Source organism: Meriones unguiculatus, chromosome 1 (genome assembly GCF_030254825.1).
Source record: "Meriones unguiculatus strain TT.TT164.6M chromosome 1, Bangor_MerUng_6.1, whole genome shotgun sequence".
NCBI lineage: Eukaryota > Metazoa > Chordata > Mammalia > Rodentia > Muridae > Meriones > Meriones unguiculatus.
Genome location: NC_083349.1, coordinates 177,809,531 through 177,826,382, shown reverse-complemented (window position 1 = coordinate 177,826,382; position 16,852 = coordinate 177,809,531). Strand labels below are relative to the sequence as shown.

Here is a 16,852-nt window from a genome sequence, read left to right as displayed (position 1 = left end):
GAAAAGGCTCCCATCGGGTTGGCCTACAGATTAGGCTATGGGGGCATTTTCTCGATTAACAATTGATGCGGGAGGGTCCAGAACATATGGGTGGTGCCACCATGGGGCTGGGGAGATCCTAGGTGGTATGAAAGGCAGGCCTGGTGAGCCACGCACGGGGAGGAAGCCAGTAAGAAGCATTCCTCTATGACCACTGCCTCAGTTCTTGCCTTTAGGTTCTTGCTTTGGATCCCTGCTTTGGCTCCTCTGGATGGTGAGCTGTGACCCGTAAGCCAAATAGACCCATTCTTTCTTAAGATGCTTTCGGTCAGTGTTTTCATCACAGCAACAGGAAGCAGACGAGAGTGGTACCAAAGTATGGTATGTAGGTCACCCACATGAGTGTTTCTGGGAGCTGCTTAGAAGTGCAGAGTATCAGGTTAACACCCCAGATTTCCTCTCCCTCCCCTCCACTTCCTTTGCTTTCTTCTTTGGGACATGCTTTCGCATTGCAGTCCAGGATGGCCTCGGACTTAGTCTGTGGCCCAGGTTGCCCTTGAACTTCTTCCTTTTTCCTGCCCTAGTCCCCACAGTCGTGGGATGATAGCTGTGAGCTGCTAGGCTTAGACTTCACTATGAAACTGCATTTGGCCAGTGTCTTGCCTGGGCAGTTGTTAACTCCACTAAGATGGTAGCAGCGCTCTAGAAGGCTTGGGACAGTGCCAGGGGAGGGGATGTCTTCTGACATTTCAGTCTTTGCTCCTTCTACCCTCCATTATTATTATTATATAATTTTGAACTACATGGAACTTCAAAGGACCATCTTTGTGAGTAAGGAAATGATTTAATTGGGACCTTGGGGTAGTTTAGTCACCTTCCCACAATAGATTTTTTTTTCCTTTTTTTTAAGAAAGAGTGTCATATTGAGGTCAGAGAGGACTAATTAGTGGAGAAACCTGTGTCTGGAAGAAAACACACTGTACGGGCAGCAGCCAGCCAGCACAGGCTGTCTGCTCAGGTTCACCTGACAGTGGCAGTGGGCAGTGAGTCAGCAGCATCATGCTGCTGTGAGCAACAGACAGCCCCAAATAGAATCTTTACTTGGGGTACAGAGACTGCAAAGCCAGCATCCCACTCACCACTACCCCAATCCTCAGAAGCCTTTTGTGCTGTCAGTGTGGAGGCCTAACTGTGTCCCTGCCCAGAGCACACATGCTCTGTGTCTGCCAAAGAGAAGGTAAGAAATTACAAGGGCAGGATAAAAATAGCTTGATGGAGTTGTTCAACCCGGACAAGGCAAGGCAGGTTGATGAGCGATCTGTGATAGGCTTCAGGCGTAGGGTGGGTCCTTGTCAACTTCCTGTTAACCTCTATTAAGTGTAAGACTCGTGAGACCGTCAGGCTTGTTTGCAGGTGTCATGAGGAAGGAAGACATTTCACTGCTGCGTGCACCATGGTGGCCCTGTGGTTGAGAATCTCAGGAAGTCTGAGCAATCTGCCTGTCTAGATCTTTTTTCCTTCTGGCTAGACTTCCTGACATTAAGCATGGTGAAGGGGACTTGTCTCCATGAGGGTAACGGGCAGAGTAAAAAGACAAGCAGGCTTAGAACCTCAAGAGCCTGTCAAGGCTTACATCCAGGGTGACCGTGGGCTAGTCACTTGCTGCCGTGAAGCTTAGCTTTTATTATCTCAAAAGGAAACAGTCACAGGAGATCCTCTGGCGCTGTGAACTCCACACTCATGACTACCGACTGTGAACTGAAACTGCGAGGGCAGAAGGTTGTGTCCATTCTGAACGTAAACAGACTTTTTTTTCTTCCTTGTCATTGTTGAAACAATGCAGTACAAACAAGGGTTCTCTCACACCCTTTATCACATGTTTAGAGATGGTTTAAAGTATACGGAACAATCCATGTAGCTTCTATGCTGTTTTATCTCAGAGACTTGAGTGTCCATGGGGACTCTGGAACCAATCCACTGCAGATCCTGAGAACCATCATCTCCATGAGTCACCAATTAATTCAGTTCACTCTCCTAGTTCATTGATTTCGGCACATTCATTTACTCCCTCTTTGGTTTGTAATCATATTTGTTCATTACATGTCTTTGTTCTTTGTTGACTAACCAGTATATAGTAGGTGCCCTGAAGCTACAAAGAGGAAGAGGACAAATGTGTAGGAGGAAATAGTACATTCTGAAAGAGCCTGCTCTGATGTAAGCACAGGATCCCATTTGCGACTCTCACAATGCGTTATTGCATCCAGGATATTGGGGTTGAAAGGGGCCTTGCTTAGTTTCCTTGTTTAAGAAGCCATCAGTTTGCACTGTACAACTTTTGAACCTTTCTGGGAAGCTCATGCTCATTCTTGTCAAGCAGAATGCAAGAAACTTCCCCTTGGTCTTTTACAGATAACTCGGTTATCTGTGAACTATCAACCTGCTGGCTGGCTGCAGCCGCCTCTGTGGCAGCACCTTCCTGTGAATAAGTTCCTTCTGAGATGACCCAGTTAAGAGGCAGACACACCCTGCCTCCTTTCACCTTGACATATATCAAACGGTAATGGGCCCCTCCTTCTCAGTGTCCTTTGTACAGCCTCCTGTCCTTTACAGATTTTTCATGGCCTCATTAACAAGCAAGCATTCACACGTTCATAGGCCCAGCCTTGTCTGATGACCATGTCTTTTATGTCTGTGTGTGTCTGGTGCCCAGCGCTGGACTTGGCTCCTGTTAAACCCTCAAGGCTTATTTGTAGTTGAATCAAATGGGTGGGGATGACAGTACAGTTTTTGAGTTGAGTCCAGCCAGTCTCTCCTTGGAAACTGTCTGCTGTTTTTCTTCCAGGATCTCCTCAATTATTTTCCTATACGTAATTGAAAAATAACAGTGTGATATTCATCTATTGGGTTTGTTTTTCATTCCTTGATTATATTAATATTTCATATCTCACAGACAGTAAAGTCGAGGTTAAAAACACCCCACAACTTCCATTTTACTCTTAATGAACTGGGATAATAGTGGCTTTGAGGTGAGTAGCTTGAAGACAGGCAGCCTGGGTCAGAATCCATCTCCCCTTGGTTTCTTTTATTTATTTATTTATTTTTTTTTCAGATTTATTTTATTATTTTATTTATGTGTGTGCCCATGCATGCTCAGATACTTGTGGAGACCAGAAGAGGGAGTCAAATCCCTGGACCTAGAGTTGTAAGTGGTTGGTTGAGAGCATTCTGATGTGGGTGCTGGGAATTGAACTCCATTCCTTTGGATGAACAGCAAGTGCTCTTGACCATGTGCTATCTCTTGAGCCCCCTGCCCTGTTGCCTTCCTATGTTGTCACCTAGGCAAGTCCCTAATCTCATAAGCCCCATGGTCTTCTCTGTGAAATGACTTTGCCGTTGCCCTCTGCAGGTGATCCGAGCTCATTCTTGTGACGGGCTCAGCGTCGTCTCTGTGCATAGTGCATAGATGACAGTCATTCTTCCATTGCATCTCTGTGGTTACTGTATTCTGAAGAGCCCGGAGGCAGTGGAAGAAGCAAGGCTGTTGATAGGGTCCAGGATCTTGCTGCTGGGCTTCTGCTGTTTCTATGGTGTGCCATGCTGTAGAGTCTCAGAAAAGTAGTGCGGGAGGGGGTTCTGATATGGATTGTGCACTGTGTACATGCTCGTGCTAGGAGTTGAACTAGGGACTCCTGGACACGAGACAAGCGCTGTGCCACCGGCCTCCCCCTCCCAGCCTGCTGGCATTGTAACCTCTGTGCCTGGTTCATCACTCCACACCTTCTCCTTTTCATCTCACTGGAGGCCTCTGATGGGTTTCTGTCTTCAGGTATGGAATGCAATCTTTTTGGCTGAGAGATGAAGAATTTGATTATCCTGATTACCTTTTGGGGGACATTTCAACAGATGCAAAAACTAATTTTCAGCCCGTTTCCCCTCAGAGTGCGTTCCGTCTGCTCCTGGACTGGAGCTCATCAGCCAGCAGCTGGAGGAGGTTGTTCTATTGACAGTGTTTGCCAACTGCTCCCAGGGCCTCTGACGAGAGAGGACTGTGTGTTCCAGGAACAGGGGTGGCGGCAGGGTTCTCATGCTATGGCCCGGCCTGTCCTAACTGTGTGGACAGTCACAGAAGTTCCCTGCTTCTCCTTTGTAGGCCATGTGATGCTAATCAGAAGTGCATGATATCAGGGACTCTCCCTGGGGGACCATGCTTTTTCAGGATGAGGAGCAAGAAGCTAGGCTATGGAGGATTAGTTAGAGGGTGTTCTGTTCGGCATCTCACCGACACTTCTTTTTTCTGCCCTTCTCTGTGTTCCAGGTGTATGTGTCTTATGACTATGGAAAATCATTCAGTAAGATTTCAGAGAAGCTGAACTTTGGCGTGGGGAACAGCACTGAAGCTGTGATCTCCCAGTTCTACCACAGCCCTGCCGACAACAAGAGGGTAAGGAGGCTTCGGGGCACTGCACTCTGGGAAGGAGGCAGAAATGAAGGAGGGTGGTGCATGGAACCCTTTGCCATCTTTGCAGCACACGTGGGTCACCAGCTAAATCTTTTCTGTCTTATCTGGGAGTTGGTGACAGAATACAGTTCTCAAGGTGAATCTTTGCATAGTGAGAGCGGGTACTTGGTCAGGCAGGATTTCTGGACAAACAAGGGCAGGTCCAGCCACAGAAAATCTGCCAACCAATAAATCGCCTGACTCACTAGTGGCTGGAGCATTTCCTAGGTACACAGTGCTAATCCTGGGCCTCCAAGAGTGGCTGCTGAACTATTGCTTTTGTTGGCATTATCAACACATGTCTGCCTTTGTGTGTGTGTGTGTGTGTATGTGTGCAAATTTTCTTTCCCTCTTCTCAGAACCTATATGCATATAGAAAAGAAACTCCAAGAAGCAGGTATGGCTGTGCCCATACCTCATACCCATGCTAACCCCAGTTGGCATGCCTAGCTGCCTTGCTTCTTTAGTAAGTACCCCCAGGCAGTTGCATTTGGAGGAAGCATTGACCTTACCCCTCGGCCACTGACAAATGGAGCTGGCAGAGCGTGAAGGGAACCCGACAGCCTGCTAGGCTTTCCTGCCATTTGGTAGCTCTTTGCTCTGGGAGTTATATTAGACTCTGTGTTTCCAGGAGTGGGAACTTCATGGCTTCTTCTAGGGAATGTCTCTGGGTGGAAAGCCCCCTGCACAGGAAAAGCTTCCAGAGGTGAGGGGAGCTGCTGTGTTCTGCTCATCCAGAAAGGACCTGCTGGGCCAAGGCCACAGTGTCCTTCTAAGCCCTTGGTGTTTTTGTTTGTTTGTTTGTTTAGGTTGCCTTGGGTCTCCTAGCAGAGGCTGCGTTAAGAAGGTTTAGCAACTCATTTGGTTTGCCCTGACCAATCAGAACAGACCTTTTCTAGAGGAAGCTGGGTCTGGGAGGGTCCTTTTAGTTGTTAGATTTGTGGAGGTGTCCTGTCCACTCTCCACCCTCCCAACTCCTCTCCCCTCCCCCACAGGGGCCTGGCCACTTGTGCTTTAGGAGGAAGCACTTGGGATGGTTCCTGGCAGTGGCTGTTTACCAACTGGTACCTACCACTAAAAAAAAAAAAAAGACTGGCATAATCGTTACTGGTACCTGCTGGGTAAATAATCATCCCTGATCATCCCTGCCTGATGATCTCAGAGTACTCAGAGTAAAAGGGCAATTAGCTGGGCACTTCCCAAGGGGAAAGCAAGGAGAAACAGGAAGAACTGGCCCTGGTCTACACTTCACCACTGGTTTTAGGGGTGTGGCCTTCACCACACACCTCCTGCCCTTACCTTATGAGTCAGTCTAGTCTTGAGGGCTTCTAGAGGTGGGAGAGTGGCCACCTTATTATGGGATTGCAAGAGGGGAGATGTTCCTTCCAGGATTTGGCATGCTAAGGGGCTGGCTGCTTCTTCTAGATAGTTCTCTGCATTCCCTGTTCCTCACGAAGCAAATGATGCATATACTGTTTGTGTTACCTGGGTGTGCTTACCTGGTTATTATTGACACCACTAGGTTTCTGTCCCATCGCAAAGCTGACTCTGCTGAAGTCTTGGCCTTGAAGCCTTCTTCCCCATCCTGCACTCTCCCCTTTTCTGGTGTCAACATGCTCCCTCTAGCTTAGGACCCTCTAGCTTAGGAAGGCAAGCTGTGCCTTCCTACATGTTTCTGATTATGGACAGCAGTGGAGACCACAAGGCTGAAGACAGGAAGGATGCTTTGAGCTCCTGTGAACATGTTTAGAGCAAGCAGAGGATCTGAACTTTTGGTGCATTTGGTCTGCAGAAGGTGCAGAACACCTGCCATGTTGGGGCAGGAAGGAAGTAGGAATACCTGAATGGTCACACTAAAGAGACTTAGGCAGGGAGAGACGGGTGTGCTGTGTTTATAGCTCAAGTCATGGTGTGCAGCATAGGGCCCTCCTGGTGATCTGTTCGTGCATGCTCTGGACTCAGCAGGGATGTGGACTGAGGAAACAAAGCAGCTGCTCTTCTGGAGAACATAGTGACGGTTGGGGGTGAGGCCTATAACTATGAGGAAGGAGGGAGGGAGGGAGGGAGGGAGGAAGGGAGCAGGCCTTTTCTGTAGCATGTCTACTTCCTCAGACAAATCTGTCAACCTCCCCAGATATCTCCGGAAGGTAGTGATGACATTGACTATGCTGGTGGTGCTTGTTACTTTTACCTTTGTCCTCTGGAAGGCAAATATTGCCCCACCGCGCTTACCACTTCCTGAGGAAAGCCACACAAGGCTGGGCCACTTGCTGTCAAGAGTGTAGTGCTGGTCCCAGACTCCTCAGCCATGTAAAGATGCCCAGTGGGGCTGTCTGTGTCTCAAGCTGTTGTCGGCAGCTGCTCTGGGAGGTAGGATGGCCAGAAGGGGCAGCATGGACATGCCGTGGAACAGGAAAAAGGCTATGAAGAGGCAGCCTGCCCCCATCTGTGGCTTTGCCTTGTGATGGAGACACAAGCGTATATTTCATTCTTCTTGGTCCTGCATGCTGCTCCCTGGTCTGATGTGTAGTTATGGCCGTCTGGAAGCTCTACTAGCCTCTGAGGCACCCATAGTCATGCAGGTCCATATAACAGTTCATCATCAAAAGCAGTGAGGGCAGGGACTCGAGTAGCAAGTAGGGGGGCAGGAACCTGGAGGAACCTGGAAGCAGGAGCTGATGCAGAGGCCATGGAGAGTGCTGCCTTACTGGCTTGCTCTCCAAGGCTTGCTCAGCCTGCCTTCTTATAGAACCCAGGACCACCAGCCCAGGGTTAGCACCACCCACAATGGGCTGGGCCCTCTCCTATCAATCACAAATTAAAAAAAAAAATGCCCTACAGGCTTGCCAATAGCCTGATCTTATGGAGGCATTTTTCTCAATTGAGGTTCCCTCCTCTCTGATGCATCTAGCTTGTGACAAGTTGACTTTCACCTTGAGGACTCTGATAATCTCAGAGAATCTTTGATTCAGGGAGTGGTGGGCAGGAAACAGTTTGAGAAACATGGCTATTGCCAGTATGTGTGATGTATCAGAGGAGAAAGAACCGAGAAAAGTCTGGAAAATGAAACAGTGTTAGTCCCCGGTGATAGGGTTAGAGGGAGGAACCATGACACCTAGCTTATTGTGTGGCTGTTGAGGACCTGAACTCAGTTCCTCATGTTTGCACAGCAAGTACTTTATTGACTGAGTTGTCTCCCCAATCCCCAGATGCTGTGTCTTAATGGTCTGGTCTCATCACTTAATATTGATTCACATAGGGTTAAACTTCTAATTTCTAAACCTGTATGGGACAAACCACAGCCAAACTGTAGTAAGCATTCAGTATTCATTCTTAGAGGAAGGGTTTTAGGCTGTAAAGGACATAAGACTAAGCATCCGAGGGGGGAGGGGAGGTAGAGACGAGGAATCGGCAAAGAGTCAGAATCCAGAATTGCCATGGGAGGAAGATGAGGCTTCAGAAGGGTGTCTCAGAAGGTGAAGGAAGGCCAGCTTCTGGAAACACTGAGGAACATTTGAGGAGAGGAAGCACATATGCAAGTTAAATCACGCAGTGGAGTGCTTTGAGATCAGGAAATGCTGCCTCTGGTTCAGAGAGCACCAGGGATTGATGGACTGTTAAGAATTGGGCTCTGCACCAGCTGGATAGGATGCTCCTGCGTCATCTTGGGCATTTGACTGCCATGAGCTTCAGTGTCCTCGTTATTAAAAAGAAGTATGATAGGATGACCCAAAACACTGAGTCATTGTGAATGAGGAACAGTTAAACAAGATCAGCCTGGGAAACTTCGAGTTCCCTGCTTATCATGTAGCAAGTGTTCATAAAAACAACCAAAGTAAACCAAAAAAAAAAAAAAAAAAAAAATCCATTAGCTTTTCATAATCAGCGGCCAGTTGTGTGCCGTTTTAGATTCACAACCGTGATACTGTAGGAAGGCATGAAACAGATTTCTGTAGCAGTCCTTTCTAATTGAAGCACTACATTCTCAAGGAGTCGAAATGGTTTGAGAGCAGGAAGGCAGCCTGTTTCTAGGGAAGACATCCATGGAGAAAATGACGATGCTCTTGTTAGGACCATAATTGTTTTTATTGCATCGAGTTTGCTTAGAGTAGTTCCTGCTTTCAAAACATTTACTACCTTTTCCTTAGGTTTAATTAGGCCTCTGCAGAGTGTGAGATTTACATCAGCTGCTTGGGAGGAAGTACAAGAGGAAGAATACAGGAGGGACATGCACGGGAGAACGGAGGAGGGACAACAGAAAGCCAGGTGGCAACCAGGGCGGGACAGCTTCTCGTGTGCAGGCTGATGAGGGACTTCGAAGCTGGAAGCTCATCTGTCACATAGGGAAACGTCCTTGGACTGATTCCCTTGAGTTGGCTGCCTTCTAGAATGCGAAGGATTGGTTGTGGGTGGTGCTGGGTGCCCGTTGCTCTAGCTCTGATTCATTGTCTGGTCCTCTGGGCCACTCTTGTTCTGGGATCATGGCTGCCACTACCCTGCCTCATCTGAGCTGCGTAGGCTTGTTCCCCAATTTTTTTCATAGGCCTCTGAGCCTGTCATCAAACCTATATAATAGTCCCTAACCGCTTACTTTGTGTGATATACATATATACACTTATATGTATATATATGTATATAATATATACATATACATATATATTAGGCCTCTGCAGTGTGAGATATGTTTATGTATATATATATGTATATATGTATATATATGTGTGTTGACACAACATATAACATATATGTGACATATATATGTTGACACAAACTAGAGTTGTCTGGGAGGAGGGAACCTCAGCTGAGAAATAGCCTCCATCACACTGGCCTGTAGTCAAGTCTTTGGGGCATTTTCTTGGTTAATAAGTTGATATGGGAGGGCCCAGCCCACTATGAGTGGTGCCACATCTAGGCAGGGGGTCCTGGGTTAGAAAGCAAATTGAGTCAGGCAGGGTGGTGTACGCCTGTAATCCCAGCGCTTGGGGAGCCAGAGGCAGGTGGATCTCTGTGAATTCAGGGCCAGCCTGGTCTTCAAAGTGTAGCCAAGACTACACAGAGAAACCCTGTCTTGAACCACCCCCCCAAGATGGGAGAGCAAAATGAACAAGCCATGGAGAGCAAGGCAGATAACACCTTCTTCCATGGTTCTTGCCTGTGCTTCTTGAATTTCTACGCCGACTTTCCTCAGTGATGAGCTGTTTGGGGCATGTAAGCCAAATAAATCCTTTCCTCCCTAAGATGGTTTTGGTCCATGTTTTATCACAGCAGCAGAAAGCACAGTAATCCACCCGCCCTTCAGTGACCACCCCTTATTTGGAGTAACCTCTGATGCCTCGGGCTGATCTGTTTCTCACAGTGGTCTGTCTGTGCTCATTTACCCTTCATGTGTGGCTAGCTGTGGGCATACCTACCTCTCAGGCTAGGCTGCTGCTGCCTAGGAAAGGGTTCTGGACTGTTCCTGCAGCATGCCCCTAGCATACGGCTGATGGTGTCTGCTGTCCTCACATGCTAAATTGCGCTATCTTCATCTGGTCCTTAAGTCTTGAGGTGGCAGCCACTGTCGTCCCAGTAGACCTTGGTTAGAGTCCCTGACCTATTAAGAAGTGAAATAAGGCATGACCCTGCTTCCCACTTTCAGCTGTGTTTCCAGAACACAGTGGGTAGCACAGTTGGTTCCTGACATGGAGGAGGAACAGCTTATCTTAGATGTAGAGATTTTAATGGTTTCTCTGGAAGCCATGACCTGTGGGGGCTTAGCAGATGCATGGAGTGATGACAACCCCGTCTGGGTTCAGCCAATCTGAAGGGCAGGGTATCTCTGTCCTTGCTGCCAGGAGCTACCTTCTGACTGACTGAGTGGCCTGAGGGCAGGGTGTCTCTGTCCTTGCTGCCAGGAGCTACCTTCCAACTGACTGAGTGCTGCCAGATAGCAAGAAAGGCCAAGTCAATTGGAAGGAATAGAAAACAGGAGAAAGGTTTGCCAGCCTCGTGACCTGGTTAAACAAGCCCCCTTTGTAGTCTTAACCAGCCTGTCTCTACACTCCTTTATTTGCATGTGTCGCATGAGGGTCAGAGGGCAATCTTTGTTATTGGTCCTCAAGTACTGCCCACATTTTTTTTCAAGATGGTCCTAGTGTGTGCAAAGCAGGAATCTTCCAACTGAGCTATCTCCCCACCCTGCACCCCTGTCTTAACTGAGCCTGGTTTGATGCATCCAGTATCTTTTGGTTGCTAGGAGATGTAGAGAAAGAAGATGAAACCCTGTTAGTGCTGTGGCCCCTGACACAGGAGCACTTGCACACGGTTTAGGGCCCTGTCTGTGGCCCTGGCCAGATGCTTCTCTGAGATTGTCTGTTCTCTTTTGCAGTACATTTTTGTAGATGCTTATGCCCAATACCTCTGGATCACATTTGACTTCTGCAGCACTATCCATGGCTTCTCCATCCCATTCCGAGCAGCTGACCTCCTCCTCCACCTCAAGGCTTCCAACCTCCTCTTGGGCTTTGACAGGTCCCACCCCAACAAGCAGGTAAGAGCTTCTGGAGCACAGACATAAGTAAGCGTGTGTGTGTGTGTGTGTGTGTGTGTGTGTGTGTGTGTGGTGTGTTTCTTTTGGAATTTTCTGCTCTGCTTGGGTGGATCATGTGTCCTTCTTGTGACCTCACCTCCTCCTTCTTCCTCTTCATCCCTCAGGCTTAGCCTTTGTAGCTACTATTTCACTTACCACAGCTAAGGGAAAGAATACTCCTCCTGGCACCCTCTCTCTATGTCCCTGCCAGCACTCAGCACCCAGCACTTGGCAGGTCCTGTGACTTCAACACTAGGCCTTTCTTGGTGCACACACATCTTTGCGGGCCTGTGGGGGTAAGTTGAGGCCCTGAAATTTGATTAGCGAGAGTCAGTATGAGAAGCCTGGAGCCTGCGCTCTTCTGTGGCTTCCTGGCACATTTCTGTCTGACTTCTCTATTCTATGCTGCATTATTTTGTCTGGCTTTTGACAAACTGGGATTGAGCCCAGGCCGTCCTGCCTGCTAGCCACTGATCTTCGTCTTGGCCCCACCTTCAGCCTACTGCATTTGTACTTGCTTGAAGTTATTGTAAATTTTAATACTCTTCCTTTTTGTTTGTGCACACCCGGGAGTTATAAAGTAAATGATGTGTATTTCCCATCTTGAATCAAGTTTGAAGGGAAGTAACAGCTGGTGGTGAGGGAGGCTGGGTAGCATTTTCTGTCTCAAGGCTCAACTGCGTCAAGCTGTGAGTACTAGTTAGAGCATAAACCTGTGACCTCCTCTGCAGGTCCTGGGTAAGTTCTGGCTGGGGAGACGTGAATGCTTTTGCTCAAAAGAGCCTTGGAACAATTCTTTGGCCTGTGGTTGTTTAACCAAAACACGGATCTGTTTACCACTGCAAGCCTTAGGGAGTAACCCAAGCTTAGGGGCAGGGTCAGCTTACCAGTAGAGGTGGACTCTTGTTAGTTTGGGTCTCAGGCTTCTTCGTCTTTTCTGCTGGGGAACCGGAGAAGCCTCTGGTATCTACAGGTTTGTGCGGAACTGGTAACAACGAGCTGGTAAATTACTAACTGGCCAAGTTCATGTATTAGGTTGATCCTTGTACTCTGGGCTCAGCCAGTGGCCTTAGCGGTCAGCTGAAATGACCAAGGCATATTTACATTTTTGAAGCTGGGTATCAGACCCAGGGCTTCTTACATGGGAGATGAGTATTCTGCCACTGCCATGCTATTCCCATGGTCTACAGAATGTATTTTGAGTCTCCTTTTAGTGTATTTTTATTTTTTAGGATATTCTACCATTTTAACTTTGTGTGTGTGTTCACAGCTAATGGATATTGGTTACATTTACCTTGTGCAGTATCACCACCGCCCAGCTGCAGAACTCTCTCTCCGTCTTTTAGAGCTGAAACCCTGTGCATGTTAAACCCAGACTCCCTTTGTCTTCACCCCCCCAGCCCCCGCTAGCCACCACTGTACTTTCAGTCTCAGTTCTTGGCTCCCCTGGGTTCCTCATGTAAGTGGAATCACATGATTTGTCTTTTTGAGTCTGGCTTATTTCATTAAGCACAGTGTTTTCAGTGTCCCAGACTCCGGTGTGTGCCAGGATCCCCTTCCTTTTGCCAGGAAGATCATACACTGTTGTGTGGATGTTCTGCATATTCTTCATCCCTCTATGGATAATGGCATTGTTTCTCCATTTTTTGCTTTGGTTTTGGCAGTGTTAGGGAAGGAACCCTGGGTTTTGCACACACTAGGCAAATTCGCTGTTCTGACATCTCAGTCGAAGTGAGACAACCCGCAAATGGAAGACAAGTCGCCCTCAGTTTTCCTTCCAGCTGCTCTGGGGAACAGACCTGTCCTCCCTTCTCTTCCTGTTTGCTGTGGTGTGCCTGAGTGCCTATCCCCTCTGTGCACCGTGTGGGGAGGCAGGGTTTCACTTGGTACTGGGGGCTGATGTCATATGGTGGTGGCACAGGCATCTCTTCTTATGTCATGGCTGCTTCTTGTCATTTTGGTCTTTGCAGCTATGGAAGTCGGATGATTTTGGCCAGACCTGGATCATGATTCAGGAACATGTGAAGTCCTTCTCTTGGTAAGTTGTGCCATGTGGCAAATCCTGGCATAGGAAGAAAGCTTCCTGTCTTCTAGCTCCTTCAGCTTGGATTAGTTAATCGGTATGACTGGGACCAAAATACCTGACAGGAGCAGGGGGATTATTTTAGTTCCCAGTGTCAGACGGCAATAGTTTCTCATGGAGAAAGATGGCCTGCCAGCTGATGGCAGTTGGAGAGGCTGCATGGGGCTGTTCACATCACAGCAGACCAGGAGGCAAAAGCGAGGAAGGAACTAAGAGCAGGGTATGACTTTGAAAGGCCTGCCCCTGTTCACCTATTTCTGCCAGCCAGGCCCTACCTCCAGTAAACTTCCAGCTGGAAACAAGTGCTCAGAACATGCAGACTTGAACTGTAACAATGGACAGTGGATGAATAATTTGCTATAATTTGAAATGTGAGATGCTTGGCTCAGGAAACATGCTGTTCTGATCTGAGTAGTAGAACTAGTTGGGGATTAGAAAGGGGGTGTTTTTCAGTTGATTAGAGGACTTGGGGGCACCCTAAGGCTCTTGCATGTCCTAGAGCCCCTAAACACTTCCATGTTCAGGGAAGGATATCATGAGTGGGGTTTTCCTTGATATAAAAACCCAGACTTTGTTATATCCATTACATGTTTTTTACTTGTTTGTTGTTTTGTTCTTTTGCAATGCTGGCTAAAGCAAATCTGTGGATACAGTTATGGAGGAAAAGAGAGTTTAGGAAGTCAGAAAAGACATTTTGTGTATGTGCTATGCATCTTGGAGGAAGCAGGAAAATACCAGACAGCACTGGCTGCCCTTGATCCAGGCTGCACATGGCAGGTGGGAATCAGGAAATAGCGTGCTGTAGATAGTTGTAGACAGGACTTCATATCCAGAGCTGGGTGGCCGGAAGCAGCTGGGTATTACTGTGGTACTTGGATGGGGAATCCTGAATTTTATGTTTGGGTAGTGTATCGACAGAAGTGTGTGAGGAGAAATTATGTAAGAACCTGCAGTATTGAGGGCCAGTAATATGACTCAGGAGGTAAAGGTGCTTGCCTCCAAGCCTGTGGATCTGAGTTCAATTCCCAGAGGCCTCAGGTGGAAGAAGAAAACCAACTCCCGTAAGTTATCCCCTGAGCTCCATACAGTGATTGCACTATGGTTTGCACGTGAATATGCCCACACACTCACACACTTACACACACACACTCGCACACAGAGATGAGAGAGAGAGAGAGAAGCAAATTAAAGACTCTACAGTGTTTGAGGAAGGAATTTGGCCCAAACTCTGAGAGCATTAGGGAGCCATTGTAGGTTTTGAGGAGAAACGTCAGACTGTCCATCAAGGACACCTGTGTCTAAATAAGTACTACTGCTTGTCACCTTGTCCTGTGACCTCAGTGGAACATAAGATCATGAACATAGGTGTTGCATGTGTGCAGTGAGTGGGGACAGATTCTTGGGGACTGGGTTGTAGGGTCAGCGGATTTGTCTTATTAATTGGTTATTCTGTTCCCATGAGTAACAGAGAGATACCCCAAAGTGATGTCCCCTGAATTGAGTCTTGATTGTTCTATTTGCAGGGGTCCTTGTCACTTCTCATCCAGTGTCTAGGATCAGTTTAAAGACATTGTGGTTTGGTGTGGTGGAGCACGCCTTTGATCCCAGTGCTCAGGAAACAGAGGAAGGCATAACTCTGTGTGTTTGAGGCCAGCCTGCCTAGTCTATGTAGCCAGTTCCAGGACAGCCAGGGCTAAAAAGTAAGACTTTTCTCAAACAAATTCAAGGAAGGAAGGAAGGAAGGAAGGAAGGAAGGAAGGAAGGAAGGAAGGAAGGAAGGAAGGAAGGAAGGAAGACATTGTGATCATTGATTCCACATTTGTTTTATGCTCCACACTTTGTCTATCTGGATACGTTGGAGACTCAGTGACCTGTGTATATGTATGTACTGTGTTCATGTATGTGTGGGTACACATGTTTGTCTGGGTGTATGTACATGTAAAAGGCTTGAAGTTGTCATCCTGGTCTTCCTTCATTGCTCTCCACCCTCTTCATTGAGAGAGGGTCTCCCTGTGCATGCAGACCTCACCAGTTCTGGCTAGTCTAGCCATCAATCTTGCCCTGGGAACCTCTCTGCCTCCAGAGTGCTAGGATTACAGGTGGGCCTCCACACCTGGCCCCCTCCTCCCTTTTCACTTTGGTGCTGGGGATCTGAACTCCTGTCCTTGTGCTTGCAAGGCAAGTGCTTTTTCTGCGGAGCCACCTCCCTAGCCCCTAACTGGCCTTGTTTGCATACCCTGCTCAGCTATGGCTTTACCTGAAGACGCTGCTGCTGCTCCCGAGTCTCACTTGTCCGTCTGGCATCACTCTTGTCTGCCGAACACAGTTTGGATCACAGTTGACATGACTGTGTACACCCATATGTGCAGGCCTGTGTCTGTGTGAGGTTGATGCTGACTCTCTTCCTCAATCTTCTTCAATCACTTTCCCCTGTCTCTTTAAGACAGAGTCTCTCAATGAACCCAGAGCTCATTATTTGACTAGACTGGCTGTCCGGTGAGTCTCTGGGATCAAGTGTCCCCACTCCGAGCCTCCATGCCCATGTTTTACATGGGTGCTGAACTCAGGTCCTCAATCTCGTATAGTGAGCACCTTATCTGCCACATTGTCCCCCCAAACCCTTCTTTGCCCCTCTGCACCTCTGCATGCCTCATTCTTTACTTCAGATGAAGTGTGCACGGGCCACAGGGCAGTTGCTCTTGTTCTCTGCTCTGGCTGGAATGTTCTTTCTCGGGGTGTCCTTACTGCCTTCCCTCCTGGTTCATCAGTCCTTGAGACTTGCCCGTCAGGTCTGACATACTTACTTAGATTTTATTAGCGTATATAATATGTTGTTATGGGGAGAGATATAGTTAGCGAAGTGGAACCTACAGCGAAGCAAATTATATGTGTCATCGCACACGGTTATCCTTGGGTGCGTGACAAGAGCAGCTACAATCTAGTCATTTGGCAGAAATTCCAGATCCACGCTGTACTTGTGAAGCTCCGCCCTCTGCGTATCTCTGGATGTCTTTATCTTCCTTGCCTTCTCCTTTGATTTTTTTTATAGCTTTCCCCCTCCGATCCCCACCCCCATTTGAGTTTTTAAAATTTTAAATGGAAGTGAGAACATAATGCTTTTTTGTGTGTCTGGCCTGTTTGTCTTAGCATAGTATCTTCTAGGTCTTTCCATGTCACACAATAGCTTCCTTTTAAAGGCTGACTAATATTCCATTGCATCTATAAACCACAGTCGCTATACATTTTTCTGGCAATGACGGTTCGATGTCACGGCTCTTGGGAATCATGACGCAGTAAACAGGGAAATGTTGATCTCAGAGATCGTGATTTCATTTCCTTTGGGGTTTATATCCCGAAAAGAGAGTGCTCAGTCACGTGCTAGTTCTATTTTTAATTTCTTCAGGAGCCTCCCCAGTCTTGGTTCACACATTGTGCCACACACAAAATCCCCATCTCTTCACTCTCCCGGCACATCTGTGTGTTGTCTGTTAAGTAGTAGCTCCTTTTCTGTGGGGAGCTTTCTAAAGCTTCTACTTAGGATTGCAAGCGTCACTCTGTTAGTTCAGCTACATGTTATTCTTTTTATGTCTAATCCTTTATTACCTTCTGGCCTACAGTTGTTTGGCATATTAGCCGTTTGCCTTCAATAGGATGAAAGCATCGCAGGGAAGAGGTTTTCATAATCTCGCACACTGCTGTGTCCCCAGGGAAATTGTAACATGGG

The 16,852-nt window shown here is 47.6% G+C and overlaps 1 protein-coding gene across 2 annotated transcripts in view; it reads left to right on the top strand.

Moving 5' to 3' along the window:
- Window positions 1-16,852, top strand: part of Sorl1 (sortilin related receptor 1) — a 169,536-nt gene that overhangs the window by 21,210 nt on the left and 131,474 nt on the right. For both annotated transcript variants that reach the window (XR_009587498.1, XM_060372084.1), the window contains exons 3-5: window positions 4,295-4,420; window positions 10,845-11,006; window positions 13,016-13,083. Coding sequence is in view for 1 of the 2 variants with exons in the window: in XM_060372084.1 (XP_060228067.1) it covers window positions 4,295-4,420; window positions 10,845-11,006; window positions 13,016-13,083 (356 nt within the window). In the remaining variant the exon portion in view is untranslated. The remainder of the gene's footprint in view (window positions 1-4,294; window positions 4,421-10,844; window positions 11,007-13,015; window positions 13,084-16,852) is intronic.